The sequence below is a fragment of the Larimichthys crocea genome, chromosome XIV (genome assembly GCF_000972845.2).
Source record: "Larimichthys crocea isolate SSNF chromosome XIV, L_crocea_2.0, whole genome shotgun sequence".
NCBI classification, from domain to species: domain Eukaryota; kingdom Metazoa; phylum Chordata; class Actinopteri; family Sciaenidae; genus Larimichthys; species Larimichthys crocea.
Window position 1 is genome coordinate 897,167 of NC_040024.1, and position 20,050 is coordinate 917,216.

A 20,050-nucleotide genomic window follows, 5' to 3' on the forward strand; every position below is an offset into this window, starting at 1 on the left:
TTCAGGTGGTTTGTAAGGTTTATAACTTATGTTAGAATTTAAATATTGGCTAGGTGTGATGTAGAGTTAAGGGTCGTTAGGGTTATGGGGCCATGAACTTAGCGTTCACAGGATAAAGCTAAAGCATTTGTTTATGATGTGGGGTAGAGGGGGGAAACAAGACAGTTTGCTACTTTTGTCATGCCGGCTAGCTCAGCTAGCCTCAGATAAATGTTAGCAATGTCAGCTAGCTGGCAAGGATTGTTTGTATGTAAATGAGCTCAGCTTTATGCAGTGTTTGCTTAACTAAAGATTAGGAATCTCTCCCTCGGAGTTTGGCAAAAATAGGGCCCTCCAAAATAACATCTTGCATCGGGCCCCCAAACGGCTAGAAACGGCCCTGCATGCACATTTTGCTGAAGGAGCTAACATTAGCTAATATTGAGCACCAGGCTAACATCTTGAGCATTTCACTTTCACTTCAACCAGCTTCTTCTTGTATGTTTTAGCAAATGTAGTACTTCTTTCACACCTAACACACTAAAAGAAACAATTTATATTTGGCCAGTTTATGGGTTGGCCTTTAGCTGTTACTTAGCAAATATTGCCTTAATGGTACTGAACATACTGCACAAAAAGCTCTCAAAACATTGTTAAACCTCATTAAATAAAGTTCTCGCAGGGAAAATGGCTGCTAAAGATATTAACACCTCACTCCTGACAGGGCCCTTATTGATATCTTTATATATAATCCAATAACATGAGTTTGTCTGTTTTTCAAGTAGCAGAGAATACACACAGATGCAATAAACCCCACCTGTGAGACTGTCCTCTTTATCGTCCCTGCACTTTTCTCTCTCCTTGCTTTTGTCTTTGCTCAAGAGGTGTCTGATCTAACAAATGGACTAGCTAATTTATTGAAAAGCCTGGACGTTTAATCAAAGCAGCATACGGCGGAGAACTCATCAAAAAACCATTAGATTGGGCTAAGTGTTCAATTGCGGCTTGTGGCACAGAAACTTCTTCATGCTACTTGCCGCCTTCCCACACCTGCAAACACACTCACATGCTACATATTTCTACCTGCACCTGTGCAACAGAGAAAACTAAACAGTGACTTACAAATAAATGAATAGGTTAGTGCATTATCCTGTGCACCACCCTTAATTTAGATTTCTATACAGCAGGGAGTACTGGAGACGTGCATGGTGTTTGTTTACACATGTATGTCCCTTGTATGAATGCGTGCATGCTTGTGTATTGGCGCATGAACAAGGTACACTTGCTTTCCTGCACATCAGTCCCCTTTAATAACACACACACAAACACACACCTCCCTGTACACATGGCTCATCCATCAGCCGACCACCCCGATATTCTCTGGAGTCCTGTCCCTCTTGTCAACCCGGCGGTTCGGGGTGCAATCCCCACTCTCCCTACACAGCATGGCCTGGGCACCGATCCCCCACCTCTGCAGAGACTCCTGAGACTCTGTGTCCTTCTTTGTAGCGTGCCACCGTTTAACCTTGGCGTTGCCACGTGTGATGGGGGGGCACAGGACGAACAGATTGGTTTGGCATGCCTGATCGCTCCAGCCCCCCTCGACTATCTATCTATCTGGGCACGGAAGCAAAGAGAGAAGGGGGGAGTAACCATGTGGCTCTACCTAGCCCCAGGAAGAGCTCTCGTGCCTGGGCAGCTGGCCCAGACAGACAGCCTCTCCTGCTCACCCTCCACAAACACAGGCAGCCTTGTTCGGCTGACAGCTTTCACATTGCAGGCAGCATCTTTCTGTGTGTGGAGTTAAAACTCTGCGTGTCTCCTTGAGGGATTTAAGAGGTGTCTGTGTTTTTCCGCGGTGGAGGTTTATGGAGAAATAGATGTACACAAATACAAAACACATATCACTTTGCCCTTCACTGTCTGTCACTACTTTCTGACTTTGCCTGCTCAGGGTTTATTTAGAGTGAAGGATTATGGGTTAGGAGACGCATGGTAGGGAAAGTCTAGAACACACACACACACATGCATTTACAGTCACACATTAACACACCCACACAATCTTAAATACACACTACTTCCATTAGCCTTTTGGCCCCTTGGTGGGGAGTTAAGGACTAACCTGTCTGTCTGTCACTCAGCTGATATGACAAACCAGATTTGCTGTTGTTGCCCCCGGCGGGTCGTGACACAACTCCTTAACTTACCCATTACTTCTCCATTGACCTCCTTCCCCATGCACCCCACCTACAGCAAGGTCAACCATTCGTCTCTTCTATTACCTGCATTTACGCTGCAGGCTATGTTAAGATTAGTACTGCCGTGATGGGGAGGGAGCATAATTCCTCACCTCAGCAGTTCTCTTAGAGAAGTGACTCTTGTCTCTGGAAGATCGGAATCAAATGTCATGTCACTAAAAGAAAATCTGAAAATCTGATTACACCTTAACGATACCCTGTGGAGTATTTTTTTAAAGACCGCCAGCTAGCAAGCTTTGATGTAAACTATGCAGGTTCCAAGAAATTCAACACGTTCGTCGGGCCTTAAGAATACAAACAGTTTTATTACGGTGACAAACAGTAAAATGCAAACATTGCTTTGTTTTTTCACCAAAGAAAGCCAACCGATAAGCATGCCTTTGAATGCTCAATCACACCAGACTGGTGTACAAGTTACTTGCTTCAATTCATTGGCATCATTACATACCAGGTAGCCACTAGAAAGTTAATTTCTAAAACTCTCACTGGCAAAACTCATTCATTAGTATGGTCATTCTTAAAGTCTGCATCTCCTTTGGCTGTTCCCCATTGTCTGGAACACATTGCTCTAGATACTGTACAGAATGTGATACTTTAACTTGATCTTATACTACCTTCTTGCACATGCTGCATCTATGTATTAATGCCTTGTATCCAGGTCATAGGATTGGTTCACAACTGACACATCTGCCTGAATAAAGGTCAAGTAACAGTAAAGTGGTTTCTCGTTCATGGTTGGTTTGTAATGAAATAAGTGAATTTATGTGACAAAGTTAAGGTAGGTAAACTTGATGAGAAAGTTCCACACATGGCAATTCTATTCAGATGAATACATTTCTGTCTAAAATGTCACTGTAATGGTGTGAGCATGGCTCCAACAGTCTCATGAATAAATACATCAATGATAAATGAGCAGATGGAGCATCACCGTACCTCCACTCGTATCTTGCATTTCCATGTGCACCAGATCAGGATCCACGTCCACACCAGACACTGACCTGGAAAGACAGAAAAGAGGGAACAACATTAATCTACAACATTTTTTTTTTCAAGAAAGGAGACTTAAAACAACCCAAAACACCAGCTTTAGATCTTAGATAAGGTATGTGCACAGTCCAAAATACAAAATTTTGAAGGTTGAGTGTCATCTGTCTAATTTTTCAGTTCAGTAGTCAGGGGAATTATGTTCACGCTGGACGATTCGGCCCCTCAGAATTTACGTCCAATGACAACGTTCACTGCCCAAGGAGCAAGTGTGTGCCCTGTCATGTTATGAAAAAAAAAACGAGGTCGGGGTGGTCGATGGACATGTGGGACATTTACATGTCTCATCCCATCAGTCTCCTACCATACCCACATCACAGTTTATTAGTCTTGTCTTTGGGCTTTCCGGAATCGTCCAACAGCCAACGTTGTTTTGCCTGTTATTCTGAAACCCAAATGATCTAAGAGTCCACCAGATTAATGTGCAGATATTTAACGGATACATCAAATATTTAAAACTCAATGTTAGGCTAAAATGTGCAGCGATTACATCACAGCGTACAAAGTAAAGTAAGTAAACAAACACAGCCTTTGGTCAACTTTGATTACACAGATACCTCAGTAAACATGCACAGCTTGGTTCTTCCTGGAAAGTGCACTCGGATGTACTCAGCCTTGCCTAACATGCTTAAAAACCTCCAAAACTTTGCACACCCTTTTTCCTTCTCAGCACAGGCACACTGCATACACCACAGTGCACTCCTTCTGTGTGCCCTTCAGTGAGCAGTAAACTAAGCAGTTCATCTGATTAGGGCCGCACAGTGCAGTCTGTGAAATTTCCCCAGCCCAGTAAAGATAGAGTGGAGATTTAAAACCTCGTTACTCTGCCTATAAAGAGACTTTACGAGCAATTAGCGGGCCATGGAGGGACGGGGGAGGAAGGAAGGAGCGGAGGGGAGAAGATGGATCGCCGGACAGGATCTGCTGCTCATGGATGATGATCGCTCGGTCTTCCTCGAGCGATCTGTACGAGCAGTTCAAAGTCAAGATTGTTTAGTCACTTTTCCATCAAACCAACAGAAAGTCAAGCAGCTTCGCTGGCTTCACAGGTGACAACAGCAATAAAAATGTAGCTGATCTACTTCATATTACATTTTACAGCTGATGATACTTAGGCAAACCAGATGACTTCATATAAATTGAGTTCTGTAAAGAACAACATGAATTAGCAGATTCTTCCTATTGGTCAACAAAACCCCTTCACTGGTCTTGCTCCACAACTTCTAGGACAATGAGTTGTAGTCATCAATGGTTGAAGAAGTACCTCCTTCTATAAAAAAGCATTAATACTTTAAAGATTAGAACTGTGATAGGTGTTAAAGTATAGCATGGAGCCAAGAAGGAAATTTACGTGGTGCTCTCAAATGAATAATTCATGCGCACAGATTAATTAGTTGACTTTTGCTCGCTTGACATTCGCTTGAAACAATCTACTGTAGCTGCACAACAAGGATCAATTTAATGTGGTAATAACAATAATGAGATTATTGTAAAGAGATGACCTGAATATTTGAAGCTACCTCAATAACAAAACACAGCTGCTAACTTGTCGCTGACACTCTGGTTGTGCTAAGCCTGTGAGTTGTGGTCCTTGATTTGCAGTCTCGGAGTTTTGTGGGTATAATGGAAACTTGGCCTGCTACATAGCATTGTGTTATCGTTGACATCCATTAAACATATGTTCAAATGTCAGAATTAGAAAAAAAAGCTGTTTATTTTCCTCTTTGATCAACTAATCAGTTAGTTGTCTAATTGTTTAATCACTCCATATAATATCCTGGATTCAGGAGTTTATCAGACAAACAGACTGTCAGCTTTTCTCCAACTCATGGTCTTTCACATACAGTACCTGTCAAAACGTAGGTGATCTCCTTCATATCAGCACCATATAGAACCATGTATGGTGGAAGAATCACTTAATGCAAAAAGAATAGCAACCCAGTATTCTTTCGCAACGCCAATGCTTGTCAACACTCATTGGTGTGGAGATCAAGTCGTTAGATGGGTGTAGTGCATTTCACATGTTCCCTGATATTTGTTGTATTGTTTCAGCCACTATACCCTAACCTAATATAATATTTTCATATTTAAAGGGGTTTTATATAATTTTGCCAAAGATTCTACATCACTTCTCCCTTCTAACCTTATATTAAGCATTGGGGAGTTACTATGCACATTTATTATAGAATCTAATAACTTTAAGAAAAGACACTGCCATTGGACTTTCTTGTCTTGGACATAGGATTGAGTAGTAAAAGTAGTAGTGAAAAATACTCGAATACAAGTAAGTATTTAAGGTGTAATACTGAAAAAGTACTGAACACTGTGTCATGCACCTGTTAATTGCCACAACTGGAAATATGAAACGGAAATCTTTTTTTCTGAGTTCTTAAAAGAACAAACTTTAGATGGTAGACAATATTTTGCCAGACAGCCAACACTATCTGTTCACTTCTTAATCACAAAATGTAAACTCTTTGTGGAGGAAAAGTTCCAAATCGAAATAGTCAAAAAAGAACCACAACCTCTTAAAAGTTCTTATACTATTCTGAATTCATGATATCCCCTCGCAAGGTCCACATACTGCTGAAGTTTTTTGATGGCATGGTACTGTTTTTAGAACCAGCTGTTGATCAGTGAGGTTCGAGGTTAGTTTCTCTACAAATGTATAAAAGTAAGACCTCAGATCAGTTTCCACAGTTGAGGGGGAAAGGAGTAGTGTTTTGGGTTATGCAATTATTAGTACTACCACAAGAGGTCACCCCAAGAGTCCAATCAAAAACTGAGGATATGGTCGACAGAGGAAAGGGAGAGAAAAGGAAAAGAACTTTTCACCAGTTCCTATGTGTTCTGCAGAAGTGTCCTTGACCAAGCCTTTGAACCTGCGCCTTCTCACTCAGTACGGGATAAAAGTGTCAGCTGCATGCTTGAAATGCAAATACCTAAGATTGAAAGTGAAAGCGTTCTCTCTCTCTGCACTGGCAGTGCATCATTTATTCATTCCTCTAACGTTTTGGTCCAGTTAGACTTTTATCACAGTCCAAGTGTGTGGGATTTCCTTCTCCTTTGGTCAGGGCAGTTAAAGGCAGGCAGAGTATGAGGGCTGAAAGAAGAAGAAGACAGCGGAAATGAAACGAATGACGGACACGGCTGACGGAGAGGTGGAGAGGTTCATGCACCAAGAAAAGAGAATTGATTTGGAGGTAAAGGAAGGAAGTGCAACATGCTGCAAAAAAACACCCTCCCTGGGATGGAATTCAGTTTCACTGCAGCTCCAGTTTTAGCTGCCATTCAATTACGCTTTTACCCGCATGCTTTTCTCAGCATTTCATTTTTTTAACACCTATCCTCAAATGTTTGCTTTTGTTGTCGGTTTTGATCCTGTGAGACGGCGCTTCAATTTCAAAAAACGGCTGTTTCTTTTCATCCGGGGTGACAAACACAAACTTTATAGCCCAGGATCACAAAAACAAGGTCCACGGGAACACATTTGGCCAGACCACCCCAACAGCAGATTGGGTTTAATGTGATGTTTTTAATGTGATTTATGTGAGCTGGCTGCCAGACTCCTGTTCTCTTGTTGCTTTTATGACCGTTAGGCCACAGGCGAGGCTAATGCCAACAACCCTGTCTCTACTCTGACCACACGCATTTAGAGCACGTGTACATGTCCACACACACACACACACACACACACACACACACACACACACACACACACACACGATGGAGGAGCAATTCTCAGCTTTTACAGTACATGCCTGAATATATGAGTGCGTGTCTGCCACGGGCTAATTTACCGGAGGCAAATAAAACTCAGCAATACGTGGTTCAATTTTAAGAGTGGCAAGTATTAAATGTACACTGTGAAATAATCATTTGATATTCTACTTCCTACAAACAGCTTTAGACAGACCCAATAAAAAAATCTTATTAAAACTTTCCAGATGTTAAAAAGGAAAACGTTGGTGAACGTTAAAGGAATGTGATATAAATCTCATGTCCGTCCATTAAAGCTGAATCAAATTTTGTCCATTCTATATTGTTTTTTAAAGTCTACTTTTAGTTTTGTTTTGGTCTCCAACTCCTAAGTAAAAGATCTGCCTCTTTAGCTGCTAAATGTTCCACCGTGTTCACCAGATAGTTGCTGACTTCGCCTCTCTGTGTGGTGCTGTGTAGGTAATGTACCGTCAGTTCATCAGCTGTTCTTCTGAACGAAGGCTTTAAACGAGGTAAACGAGAGTGGCGAACAGTCGGCTGATGATTCTCTGGGGATGTCAGTATGACCGACAGTATTCATATCAATATGATACGATATGATAAGATAGACTTTAATGATCCCATCCTGTGTAATATGGAGAATCTGAACTGATATAAATGAATAAGTACTCAAATTTAAATGTCATTAAATGCACCAAAATAACATTTAAAATGAATTAACTCATTGTAAGCATTCATTAATTCATAAAATGTGACATGAATTGATATTTGTTTTCATTTTCTCTTGTATTTGTTCCACTCTTTTTTTTACTTTACCCATTTTATTTATTCATTTATTCATATTTTAACCATTTTATTATGTATTATTTTCCCTGAATTTATTTAATTAATTTTCTTTATATTATTTTTGGTGCATTTAATGGAATTGTTGGGTACAGTCTAAACTTGTTCTACATGGAACTTGTCATGAAAAATCTTCTATTATGATTTGGCTCTATATACATACAATTAAACAATATTAATTAATTTATTGAGTCATTTATTTGTTGTATTATTGTTGTATTTATTTCTTTGTTTTATTTTTGATTTTGGCAGCTTTGGCCCTCCATATTTTGATCTGTTACTCATGCAAAAACAGGGCTCAGAAGTCTGATCTTAAGTAACTTTACTCTGATGCACTGTTTCTCTCCCTCTTTTTTTTTTTACGGTGCACAGTGTGGATGATTTGTGTGTTGGAGTTGCTGGTATAAATCAGAGGTGTCTGAGCATGCGAACCAGCTCATTTGCCATCGGTGGCAAGAGGAAACACACTAACGGGAGCTTGCAGGACCTTTGTGACCTTCCAAAGAAGAGAAAGAAGTGTAGTCAATTGTATTTCAATGCAGCACGTGTGAATGCAACATCTTATAATAACGCAGCTCGGACAGGGTGGAGGAAGAAGAAGAAACAAAGTTGAGAAAAGAGGAGGAGGAGGAGGAGGAGGATGTAAAAAAAAGTTGAGGCGAGATCGGTGGATGGAGGAGACGAGATAAAGACGGAGAAATACATGAAGCAAGATAAGATGAAGGCGAGGATGAGGAGGGGGAGCACTGGAAGAGATAGCTCTCAAGCTGTGAAATATAACATGTGCAGGGAGAAGCCGTATAACTCCACCTGCCACTGGAACCACAGACTATCAAGAGATCCATCCATAAAAAGGTTCTGCTACATAAACTCCAGCGCTCGAAAAGGAAGCTCAACTCAAATCTCTAATTTAAGAAAAACTGAAGTTTTCTGTATTACACTAAATATAAAACTGATTGATTAGTGTGTGGGATATGACTGCTGTGGGTATGATTTTATTGTTTGAGCAGTTTTGTGTAAAATGAGAAAGAAAAATAAACCTATTAACTCTGCAGGAGATCAAATTTATGTTTGACAAAGCTTGATCAAAATATGCTTCCTGGATTTTGGTTTTGAATCAAATCAAAGAAGTCGAGCAAGAAATAAATAAATAAAATGAAATAAACTTCCACACCATGCTTGTATTATAATATTTACTATATTAACAAGAGTGATAATTGAGAGCATAAATCAGCAAATGTCTGAATATACTGGATGTATTTATTTCTTTCTTATTATTTTATCTTGAAAATAAAAATCACTTACAAGGTGATTCATAGTTAAAATAGTTCACCATTTATGCGTTTATAAATGTTTTTTTCACTTCTTTCTAGGAGTGAGACGAGAGGTTTGATACCTCTCTCATGTCTGTGCATTCAGTACAGATGCCTAGCCTCTAGCTGAAAAAATACATTGTAACTTGTTTGTTTAACTCTTACATGACAGGAATGTCAGCATGCCGAGGCGTCACTTTTGCGGCCAATCCGAGCAGCACTGTGACAGTTTGGTGACCTAAAATTAGCTTTGAATAAATTGCATAAATGAATAAGTCCGACTGTATGAAAAGCTTCTCCTTCAGTATCTCCGGCAGCGGGACACATGCTGATAAATCTGCAGCCTCTGATTGTAGCAGTGCTGCAGTGCCATTGCATGCGACCGTCCTGTGAATGACACCGGGATGCAGAATAACAGCATGCTCTGCTATGCTGGTTTATATCATTATATCCTCCTCTCTAACAAAACTGATTTTTCATGTTTTATTGGTGAGATATAAACTGATTTTACAATATGATGTGAGCTGGACAGTGTTTGAAGAAATTAATTTAATTAATGAACGTCCTGTTTGTGTTATACAATAAGAAACAGTCCCTGGAACACAAAGATAAAGTGTGTGGGACAGCAGAGAAACATATCATTACAAATTAACTTATTACCCGAATGGGTCATGCAATATATATAATTTTAATTGTTCAAACTCAGTCAAAAAATGTAAGGAGGTAGCACAGAGAGAGACCAGTGTTGCTGTCTTGGTGACTTTCTTGCTTAATTTAGTGACCTCTCAGATCCTCTTTGCAACTTTTATTTCTAAAAAGTGACAAATTTAGCAACTTATCAACCACACAGACTGCATTTATTCATCCATTAGTTAGAAATAAACAAGAAACGACAACTCAACCAGTGAATAATGAAAAGTGACTGTGTGGCAGAGCTTCCATGGTGAGTGTAAAAAAGTGATGCGAGTTACTGATACAAAGTTATGAAACTTGATTTACTGTGTAGAACAAAACCATGCTTCAGTTTGGGACAGCGTTTGTTAGGTCCACCACAGTTGACATAGGTCTCATTGGTCTATACAGGCACAATGGTATGAAACCCAGCAAGCCTCACGTGACAATAAGAAGACTGTGTTAGGCTGTAAATGTGGCTGTTGTGAATGTGAATGGAAAATTCACCATTGAATCTTAAAGAGCTCATAGTGCCTTACTACCTTACTAGAACACTTCTAAAATGCTGGGTTCCTTGTGGTTCCTACAGTCTCCAAAAAGTAGATTAGGAGCCAGAGCTTTCAGCTGTTAAGCTCCTCTTCTGTGGAACAAACTCCCTGGTCTGGTTCTGAGAGGCAGAACCCACCTTCACATTTAAGAGTCAGTTTAAGACTTTCCTTTTTGACAGAGCTTATAGTTAAGACTCACATGACTCCTGAACCTGAATCTCCATTGAAATTATACTATCATTAGTAATATTTCTGCTGTGCACGCGGCCTCTTCAAAGGAAACTTTACCTGCCACTGTTGCCAAGTGCTTGCTCATGGTAGGAATTGTTGGGTTGTTGACTCTGTAATGTTGAGCTTTGTACATAACTTATTTCATATACTACTCTTACAAAACCATGACTTCCGTCTGTGTAGAGAAGGTATGAACAAGGACTTCTTGTTATGTATCGTCTTCGAAACAAGAAGCCAAACATCCACTGCCTGCTAGCATTCTAGCAGCAGTCAGGTATCACTTCTTTGTCCATGTACTGTATCCATGAAGAAGTCACCCTGAACACTGAGCTGAGCCGTGACGTCCTTGTTTGTGCAAAAACATAAAGAAAATCAAGTTTAACTGACCAGTAGACTTTGTCCTTGGTCACCCGCTCCTGAAGCAAAGTCCACTTGCGTCCCAGGTCTGTAGAAGCAAAGAGCTGGACACACAAAAAAAAAACACAGAGAAGAGTACAATTAGAAAAGCAAACACACACTCAAAGCTTGTAGCATTAACTTATGAAGCCTAACTGAAGGCCTTATTACCAGCTGTATCCTTTACAATGGAGGATAAATCGAGGGGCTACTTTGAAAAAAAAAAGTTCACCCAATCAAGCTACTGAATTTCATGGTTCACCAAGTTAAGACAGAGCTCAATTAATTATTAATCATAGCAGGTTTGGTGTGTGTGAGTGTGTAATATTTTATGTGCAAGCCTGTGTGTAGTCGTGTGTGTGGGTTTGCCTGAGCTTGTATGGCATTGATCGCAACCATAATGAAAGTCTATTGATTCCTGCACACGAGGAATCCTTGCTGTCTGAAAAGCACATTGGAGCTGAGAAAAGGACTTGAGTGCACAGACTTCCCTCCGCCATACAAAGACACACACACACACACACACACACACACACACAAACGTTGACCCAAGGTGAGCTGTACTTCTCATAACAAGCTTTCTCTCGATCATCGGAAAATGTGAGTCATCAACGTTCAAACGCTTTCCTGAAGCACATTTCGAGCTGTGAAAAAAAAAAAAAAACTTGAGTGAAGATATAGCAATTGCTGTTTTATTCAGTAGTGACAGCTGGAAAGATAGACAGGAAATTCAGGGGAGCGAGAGAGAAGGGAACTCTAACCTTAACCATTGGGGCGCAAGCTCTACCCGGTGAGCTACCGCGGCGCCCCGCACACACCTTTCCAATTTACACGTGCCACTACGCGTCCTCCCATCATCCTCTAGCTAAATGATTTTTTTGTTCTGTTTGAATGGATTCCTCGCTTCCATCTGCAGCCCGCCCATATGGAACAGATTAAAACTTAATTGAATTTCTTGCTTAATTACGTGTAAATTATTAAAGTTAAGGAGGAGTTGAGCTGACTCAAACTTATGAACTATTGGACCTAATGTCCCACTTCTGTCTCCGGATCTATTTCCACTTTACAGTACACTTTTCAATTAGTGTGCGTGTGCGTGTGTGTGTGTGTGTGTGTGTGTGGATGTGGGCGGACATAATGAGTGATTAAGGAAATCGAAAAATTACATAAATGAATAAAAAACAAGCAAATATCAACCAGATGCTTTCATAGTTGTAGTTTATCCATAATTGTAAGAAGAACCAGATCTTAGTGAGGACACTGATGGCTGAATCATCCATGATACATCATGACAGCGTCCTCTGCCTCTTTCCTGTCAATGTTCGAATTTATGGTATGAGCCACTGGAAAACTGAGAGATGTATGACGATAGTTTGACGCAAATCTAGCACCCAACAACCAGGAGAGTAAACTCATCCCGACATGTCAGTGCCGCAAAGCTGTGACTGGGTGAACCTGAGAGGAAAAGTTCAAGCTCAATAAAATGTTTTGCTTGCGTTTCAGCGACATATACAACATGGTTGACCCAGTGCCGATCTAGGTACGTATGTTCTATTTTCATCAACCTGCACAGAGCAGGCTGGCTGGAAGCCAGACACGGAAACGGCATAAAGAATCAAAATAAAACACCCTGTGCAAACTTTCTGTTTGTAATGAGCAAGTTAATAATGTCTGGCAGGTGAAACGCTTCTGAAACACTGCCAGTGAATTTTGAAGTCTCGTGGAGAACGGACCAAAACAGCGCCATGGCCGTGACGTGCTGGTGGGGTTTCTGGGTGGGTATTATAGCCGAAGGCCCGATCCAGACCAAGTCAGATGCTGCACCAAAAATTGAGGTTTTTCGAGAGCAATGGTCGAATGACTTAGACAGTGAATGAGAATGAGCGAGCGCCAATATTGAGAAAGCTGGACAGAAATAAAAAGTTATTTCCTGATTGTTTCATCATTGTTTTATTTATTTTATTCATCATCACTAATAATCAAAGTTGCTGTATTGGAGGATTATTGTCTATCTATTATTGTCTGGCAAGATCAACACATGCTTATAATAATATTTTTGTCATTTGAGTTGTATGTCAAATATCTGTAGTACTCTGTAGTCAGTTTTATTGTGCTACCTTTGTGTGAATACCATAAACAAACGAGAGCTGGAGATAATTAGTTGCTTCTGTAATACACTAGTGGTCTTGTTAACGTTAACGTCTCCTAAAATGAAGATGACATTTCCGATGAGCTGTATTGCTGACCCTCCCTCATGTGTTTTCCTGAAGCCTTGGAGAAAAATATTGGAATTGATTAGTACATTATTTGCCAGTGGAAGAAATAGTGAAATCGGTGTGCTTCAAGCAGTGGTTGCCAAATTTCTTTGGCTTATGGTCTTTGTATTTTATTCCTTAAGAGCACTAAGATTTAACTTGGGACCCCTTTGGCTGGGCGACAACCAAAACCCAAAGCCACTGCAGCTTGAAGACACATGTCTCATTTGTTGTGTATTGATGCCTCCAAATGAATAAGATTAATATATTGATGTCATCATGTTACATAAGTGCACTCTCATTTAGTTTTATAACCTAATTGAGAATGCATGGCCTTTGACCAGCACTCTTCTCATGCAGCAGCTGTTCTCCTGCAGTCCCGCGAGTTTGAAGGTCTCACTGAATCATCTCAACGCGTCATACATACATACAGGATGACAGCAGTGTGATGTGTCAGTCATGGTGTTTGCTCGGCATTTACCATTTACCTGAGGAAGCAATTAACTCTGTGGCAGAGGCGGTGGGATGCACAGAGAGCCATGTAGTGGAACTATTCTGCTTTACAAACGTGCATGCTTGCTCAACCAACACCTGAGAATCCTTCACAATGTAACCGTTAGTGATAATTAGTTATTTTAACACTTGTTATAACACTGACAATTTGTCTTGGAAGTGATGTCAAAACACCTCAGTGGGGCATTGACTGAAAATTAATTAGAAACTGCTTTCGGTTTGTTTGCTCCACAAAAATGCTCTGATGCAGTGATGACATGTAGCAATGCTGTTACTTTGACTACATTTCCCATGTAGCATCCAGATTACAAACGAATTATTTTGTTGTAATGTTAAATGTTCTATTATGACAGGATAAATAGTATGTTGTACATGGTAACAATATAAGTTATCAGGTGATAACGGGAAACTTTTCACTGATGCTGATCCACTTTTCTTTTTCTGGCGCGGCAGCTATACACTTCCGTAATGTTTACCACTAAGCAGCATGGTAGCATGTTTAGACGTGAGCATATTTCTTTATGATTTGACTTAACACACGTTTTCTGATGATAATAACATGTGATTATTAAGTAACTTCCAGGACACTTTCCACATAATGTGACATTGTAAACAGTATTTGACAACTTGACATTTACAAACTAGTTGTAGTGTAATGTTTAAATTTTATTTTATTTTTTTAGCCATTTTTTTTTTGTCGCTTAAAATAACAGGGCTACATATAAAAAAAAAAAAACATTTGGCAGAACGGACTTCTCTAACTTTGACTTTGATTTGATTCACAATTTATAATCCTGATTCCCCAAAAAGTCGAGGTGCTGTTAAAATGTAAATTTAGCTCCAAGGACAGAATGTCAATGATTTCCAAAAACGATATGGAGATATGGACTCGTCAGGCCGCAGCACACTTTTGATGATGAGCTCTGGCTCGCTGAAGTATGCTATGTTTTCAGATGTTGTCGATATCTGTCTTCCTCTTTGCGTGGTAGAGTCTGAACTTCATTTTTAGATGCAGAGAACTATGTTTTTTCTGACAATAACTTTCTGTAATATCCTTTATACAATTGTGTGGGTACTGCTTGATGGGTAAAAGGTCATGGACTCAATGGATCCTCGCCTGTGGACGCCCATTTCATACACAATCATGATACTATCACCTGTTACCAAATATTAGTCAAAAAGGATTTAACATACATTTTACATTTTGTCTTTATTTGTGTTTTTTACAGAATCCCAACTCTTTTGGACACAGTGTTGAGTCTTCAAATTGTGTCTCTTTTATATCTTTTGTCTGAATGTTGTCTTCTTGTTGCTTAAAGGTGCTTCAGAAATAAACTTCCTTAAAGAAAGGACAGTACATTTACAGCAACATTGTAAAGTTTACAGAACCACTTCTTGGTCCACGACTTTAAATGAAGCAGATCATCTGAAAAGCTGTGTACACAAATGGATTTATGAGGTGTATCTGCTGCAGCTGAATCCAGACTTTTTCCTTCTTCCAGTCAAAATATTTAAAAGAATTTCCAAGTGAGATTGCGACTTGTTCTCAATAAGAAATACAATATCAAAGAGTATGTGAGTGTATTTGGATGTGGTCGCCGCTCTGTTTGTTTCTCTTGCGTTAGAAGATTTGCCCCACAGCTGTATTGAGAGAATAAGAATGAGAAATCACACATCACAAGCTTCCTCTGAGGTTCATGTTCTGCTGGTGCGTGCGAAAATTGGAATTTAATGCATTGCTGCACTGACAGCGGAGACGACTTGCTGGTGTAACATCGCCGCTGCCTGTTTGTTCCTTTCTTTCAGATATTTATTTTCATGTTCCTGCGGTGCCGTGATACCCACCCTGCCATCTTTGCAGTAAGCCAGGAGCTTGTCTTCTTCCTTGGGGTGGAAGACGAGCGTCTCCGGGGTGAAGGAGATGGGCTGGCGCTGGAAGGAGGAACCCTCGTCGGTGCTGATGAACAGCATCTGATCCCTCTCGTTTATAGATGAACCCACCAGAACTACCTGAAAGAGTCAGACAGATGAGGAGAACGTGAGGGACATGGAGGTCAGAGGTGAAACGGTCAAAGGGTAATGCCCTGCCATGTATTCATCGCTCAGTCAGCAGTCTGTGGAAGGCGCAAAAAGGCCGTCCTCCTCATATCAATACCTTGTGCATATTAATTTGCCTGCTTGTACCGGAAAACTGATGAATATAAATGCATGCACCGCCATGCACCCACATCTATTCAAGGCCATTCTCTAGGCCATGAGAACTTTCCATCAACCTTACATGCTGCTTAGACCGAAGCGACACTGTATTGATTATCTATTCACTTTTATAGCTCATAAAGTGAAGGCATTAAACAGAGGGCACACCAGAACGTGCCAACCCACCAATCACAATTATGTCCCGGACACCCAGAAGTAAGGCTACCGATAGGAGTGATCGATAGAAACTAATGAACCAGTCGCATTCTTTAAGAGTTTGTGAGAGGGTGGGAAACTGTCCAATGAGGCTTTTTCAGTGTTCATCATCATCACGCTGCTGTTTGCACCTTGTCTTTACAGGAAGTACTTGTCATACCATAGTAACTTTTACAACTGTTTCTTCAGTCAACCAAATAATGGAAATCATTGGCTGACAGCTGTGTTCTGTCTAAACATCTGTTTCGTTCTGTTGCCGAGGTTTTAGATTAATGAATGCAGAGTGTGACACGAGGTGAGTAAAAAAGAAAGTGCAGCTTGTGTTGATTATTTAAAACATGAATTCTGCTTGTTTTGCATGTAGCCAAACAAGCTTTTATTTATATGCAAAAAATGATGCTAAAAGCACAAGTATTTTTCCATGTAAATACAAACTGTTCTGCCAAAGTTCAAGAAGTCTGTGTTTTTTAAGGTGAGAGATTTCTGTATCTCATTGGTTGCAAGTGGGCAGTCCTAAGTTGGAAAAAGGTGATGTCACACACTTGAATAAAAATGGGGGGACAGCTGTGAGGTCAAATCTTTTCACACCACGGCCACACAGTGCGGGCTAACCTGATTAACTAAATTCTATGAGCCTCTTAATAAATCATACTTACAAATAATATGGAAAGTCTAACTTCCTTATTTACTCATGAATATTTAATGTTGTAGAGAAATACTTTATTATGAAAACAAGATTTCAGAAGCTTTAAATAATTTATTATTAAAATGACTTACTTTTTTTTTGTTTTTATAGTTGGGCTTTCTAAAAGAGCCCCAACAGAACAATGAAGGTGTTAAAGGACCAGTTGCAAACCCCTCACTTCACCCTCTCTTTTCTTGCATGAAACAGTGTGTGTTCAGTTAGTCCATTCTGGTACAGTGTAGTGCAGGGGTCTTCAACCTTTTTCAGCCCGAGGACCCCTTGGATAAGAGACAAACAGAACAGGGACCCCCACATCTAATTAATTTATTAAATACTGGAATCTTAGCCTATATGAGTTTATGACTGATAAAAAGTTTATGCATAATTATTATTGGTTATTAAATGCCAAGAGCTGTGCGTCTTTAGACATGTCCACTGATTCATCCAATTAGAGTGGAAATGTTTGTAGTTTCTCAATGATCTGCACCCTCACATTCACCATTATTTCGGTGAAAATAATCAATTATTATGAGAAAAACTAGCAGACCCCCTGCAGTATCACTAGGGGTTGTGGACCCCTGTTGTAGAAATATGGAGCCACAGTGTCTGTAGATATAAAGGCTCATTCTAACGTAACATCATGACTTTTGGATATTATATTTCCCACTAGGGGATCCGAAAACCCAGTTTAACTTGAGTTTTTGGTAACTTAATAATGGTTTAATTAGTTTGGGATTTCCACCGCTAAAATATATCATCTATATTATTATGTTAACATGTGGTACTCAGTTTCAAAATATAAATGTAATCAAATGACCACAATCTAACTGACATAAAGAAAACCCAGAGCCCGGTAGTTCAGCTGGATTTATAGTTCACGGATTAACAGCAGCCATAGCTAAGTGTCAATACTAGATGATCAGACCGTATAGTGCTTTATATTCCCCACAGTAACCGTGTTTTCATTTCACTCTCATTCACACACATAATAATATTTCACTGCGGATCATTACTGAATAACTCCAGAGTGATGACGCTTTACTGGCTGCTTTGTGGATACAGAAAGAATGAAGTTGCCGTCAATAGTGTGCTGTCTGCACCGCACATAATAGGGACTTTACTGTAACAGCATCTTCACATTCTTCAGTAGATTCTGTTTATTTCCTTCTCTGTCTGTTTTCATTTTATTATTATTTCTTTTCATCTGGAATTTCTCCAACGTTCTGAAGTACATTTATGGCAATTCCTGCTCTCGGTTCTCCCCGTTGTCATCATAAAAGCATCAAATTCTGACTCACATGGACTTGACGCTTGCCACACATTGATCTCTGAGGCTGCGTTCAGTCATTTTGTCATTATATTAGATAAATACAATATGAATTTGTATGCACTGAGACACAAGATAGTCAGTAACCATTCACGCACACAAACCCTGTTCAGTATTCTCATCATGTCTGCGGTTAGCCGCCCTAGCATGCCTCACATCTTGCTAGGCTGCACTACTTGAGAGCTGTGTGTGTGTGTAACTCTTGCTTGTTCTGAACACACTTCCCTGAGCAACATGGTCAATTAAAGGCCCGGCGTTTGTTTGGCTGCCAGAGGAAGGCCTACAAGGACGAGCGGTGGAGGGGTAATGTCAGAAGAGCAGGACAGAAGAGGCACAGAGGAATGTATTATTTCTCTTTACATAAAAGTCTTTCTTTGTATTTATTTTGTGAATGTTGACCAGGCATGTCTTGTATTTACACCTGGGAGCTGCCCACAGTGCTTGGCTGTCAACAGCCAAGCAGATCCACAAGAAAACTCATGGTTCAGTTCCTTGCTCAAGGGCACCTTGGGAGTATTTGCTCTGAGAAGGAAGAGGATTTTTAAGGAGCCAACAAACTTCTTCAGTCGCAATCCTGCACTCCCCACGACGCAGAGGCGCTGGTCATAACTGAATAATGATAAGAAAGTCGGAAATGTCTGCTCTCAGGCGTTGGAGCATTTATTTACATGTCAAAATAGCAAAAATCTTTAGCTTCCTTCGAGAGATCCCTTACTGTGGTTGTCTCTTCGTGTCCCTGCGGGGCAGCACCATCAATCAGGTCAGCCTGCCTCTGCCAATATGTCTCTATTTAAAGGACATCACTCAGTTTAACCTAGTTGAGCTCTGACAGCTGGACATCCTCAGGACACACACAAGGCCACCCACACACGAACACATCAGCGAACACTGACAGAAAATGTACAGTGAGGCAAGAAGCACCTGGGAAAATAATCATTCAGAATTCATGACTGTGTGTTGGATTGTTAAAATTTGAACCTTATGGATATTAAAATGTTATTTTTGGTATGTCTCGCTACCCACTGACCTGTAAAAGATTGAAATATCTGCACTCGTGCCTGTTTCTGATGCATTTCACTGCTTTGTTTTGAACACACTGTCAATGCTACAGTCCCTGCACTGCAAAAAGACAAAATATATATCTTGGCAAGGGGACACTCCACAGCCCCACATCTCAGAAATTGCATGGGGAGACAGTCCCGGATTGTTCCCATAGCTCAGGGTCATGGTTCTGTGTTGTTTTTTAAGTTAACCAAGATGAGCATCAGCCAAACCAACCAGTCAGTTTTCATCCTTGAAGTCTTTTCTCTTGTAAAGCTTGAAAAATAGAGAAACCGATGTGTTCATGAGCGTTTCTATGGGAACCATTCAGGACTGTCTCCACATGGTGGGTGAGACAATCCCAAACAGACTTGCACATTTTGTTTTATAATACACGACACAAGAGCCGTTTTTATGAAAGGATTCCAGTATTTTTAGACTCAGTATGATTAAACTTGACCACACAATGATGAGAAGAAATGACAATAGAGGCTGCCTGGCATTGTTAGAAAGACTTATGCAGCGTTTTGACTTTCACGTTGTAAAATGTATCTTGAAATTATTGCCGAAATTCTTATATGTGGGTGAAAAACAATCAAAAACCCAACCGATTAAAAAAAAAAACAGTCATTGTGACATGAAAGCAGGTTTTATTTATGTGAAAACCCAAAAGTGAGCCTAAATGATCAACGCTTTTTTGCAGTTTATTCTCTGCTCGATGAAAGAAAACACTGATTCACAGCCTTCTTGGCTTGTGACCCCTTGAAGACAAGAAATGCTTACTTGTGAGGCTTCATCATACCTTGTGTCTTT

At 40.2% G+C, this 20,050-nt stretch overlaps 1 protein-coding gene across 3 annotated transcripts in view; it reads right to left on the reverse strand.

Moving 5' to 3' along the window:
* sorcs2 (sortilin-related VPS10 domain containing receptor 2) overlaps positions 1–20,050 on the reverse strand; it is a 326,326-nt gene that overhangs the window by 49,341 nt on the left and 256,935 nt on the right. For all 3 annotated transcript variants that reach the window (XM_027288043.1, XM_019270716.2, XM_019270713.2), the window contains exons 4-6: positions 15,618–15,782; positions 10,996–11,069; positions 3,171–3,235 (exon numbers count right to left, since the gene is read on the reverse strand). In XM_027288043.1, coding sequence (XP_027143844.1) covers positions 3,171–3,235; positions 10,996–11,069; positions 15,618–15,782 — 304 coding nt within the window. The remainder of the gene's footprint in view (positions 1–3,170; positions 3,236–10,995; positions 11,070–15,617; positions 15,783–20,050) is intronic.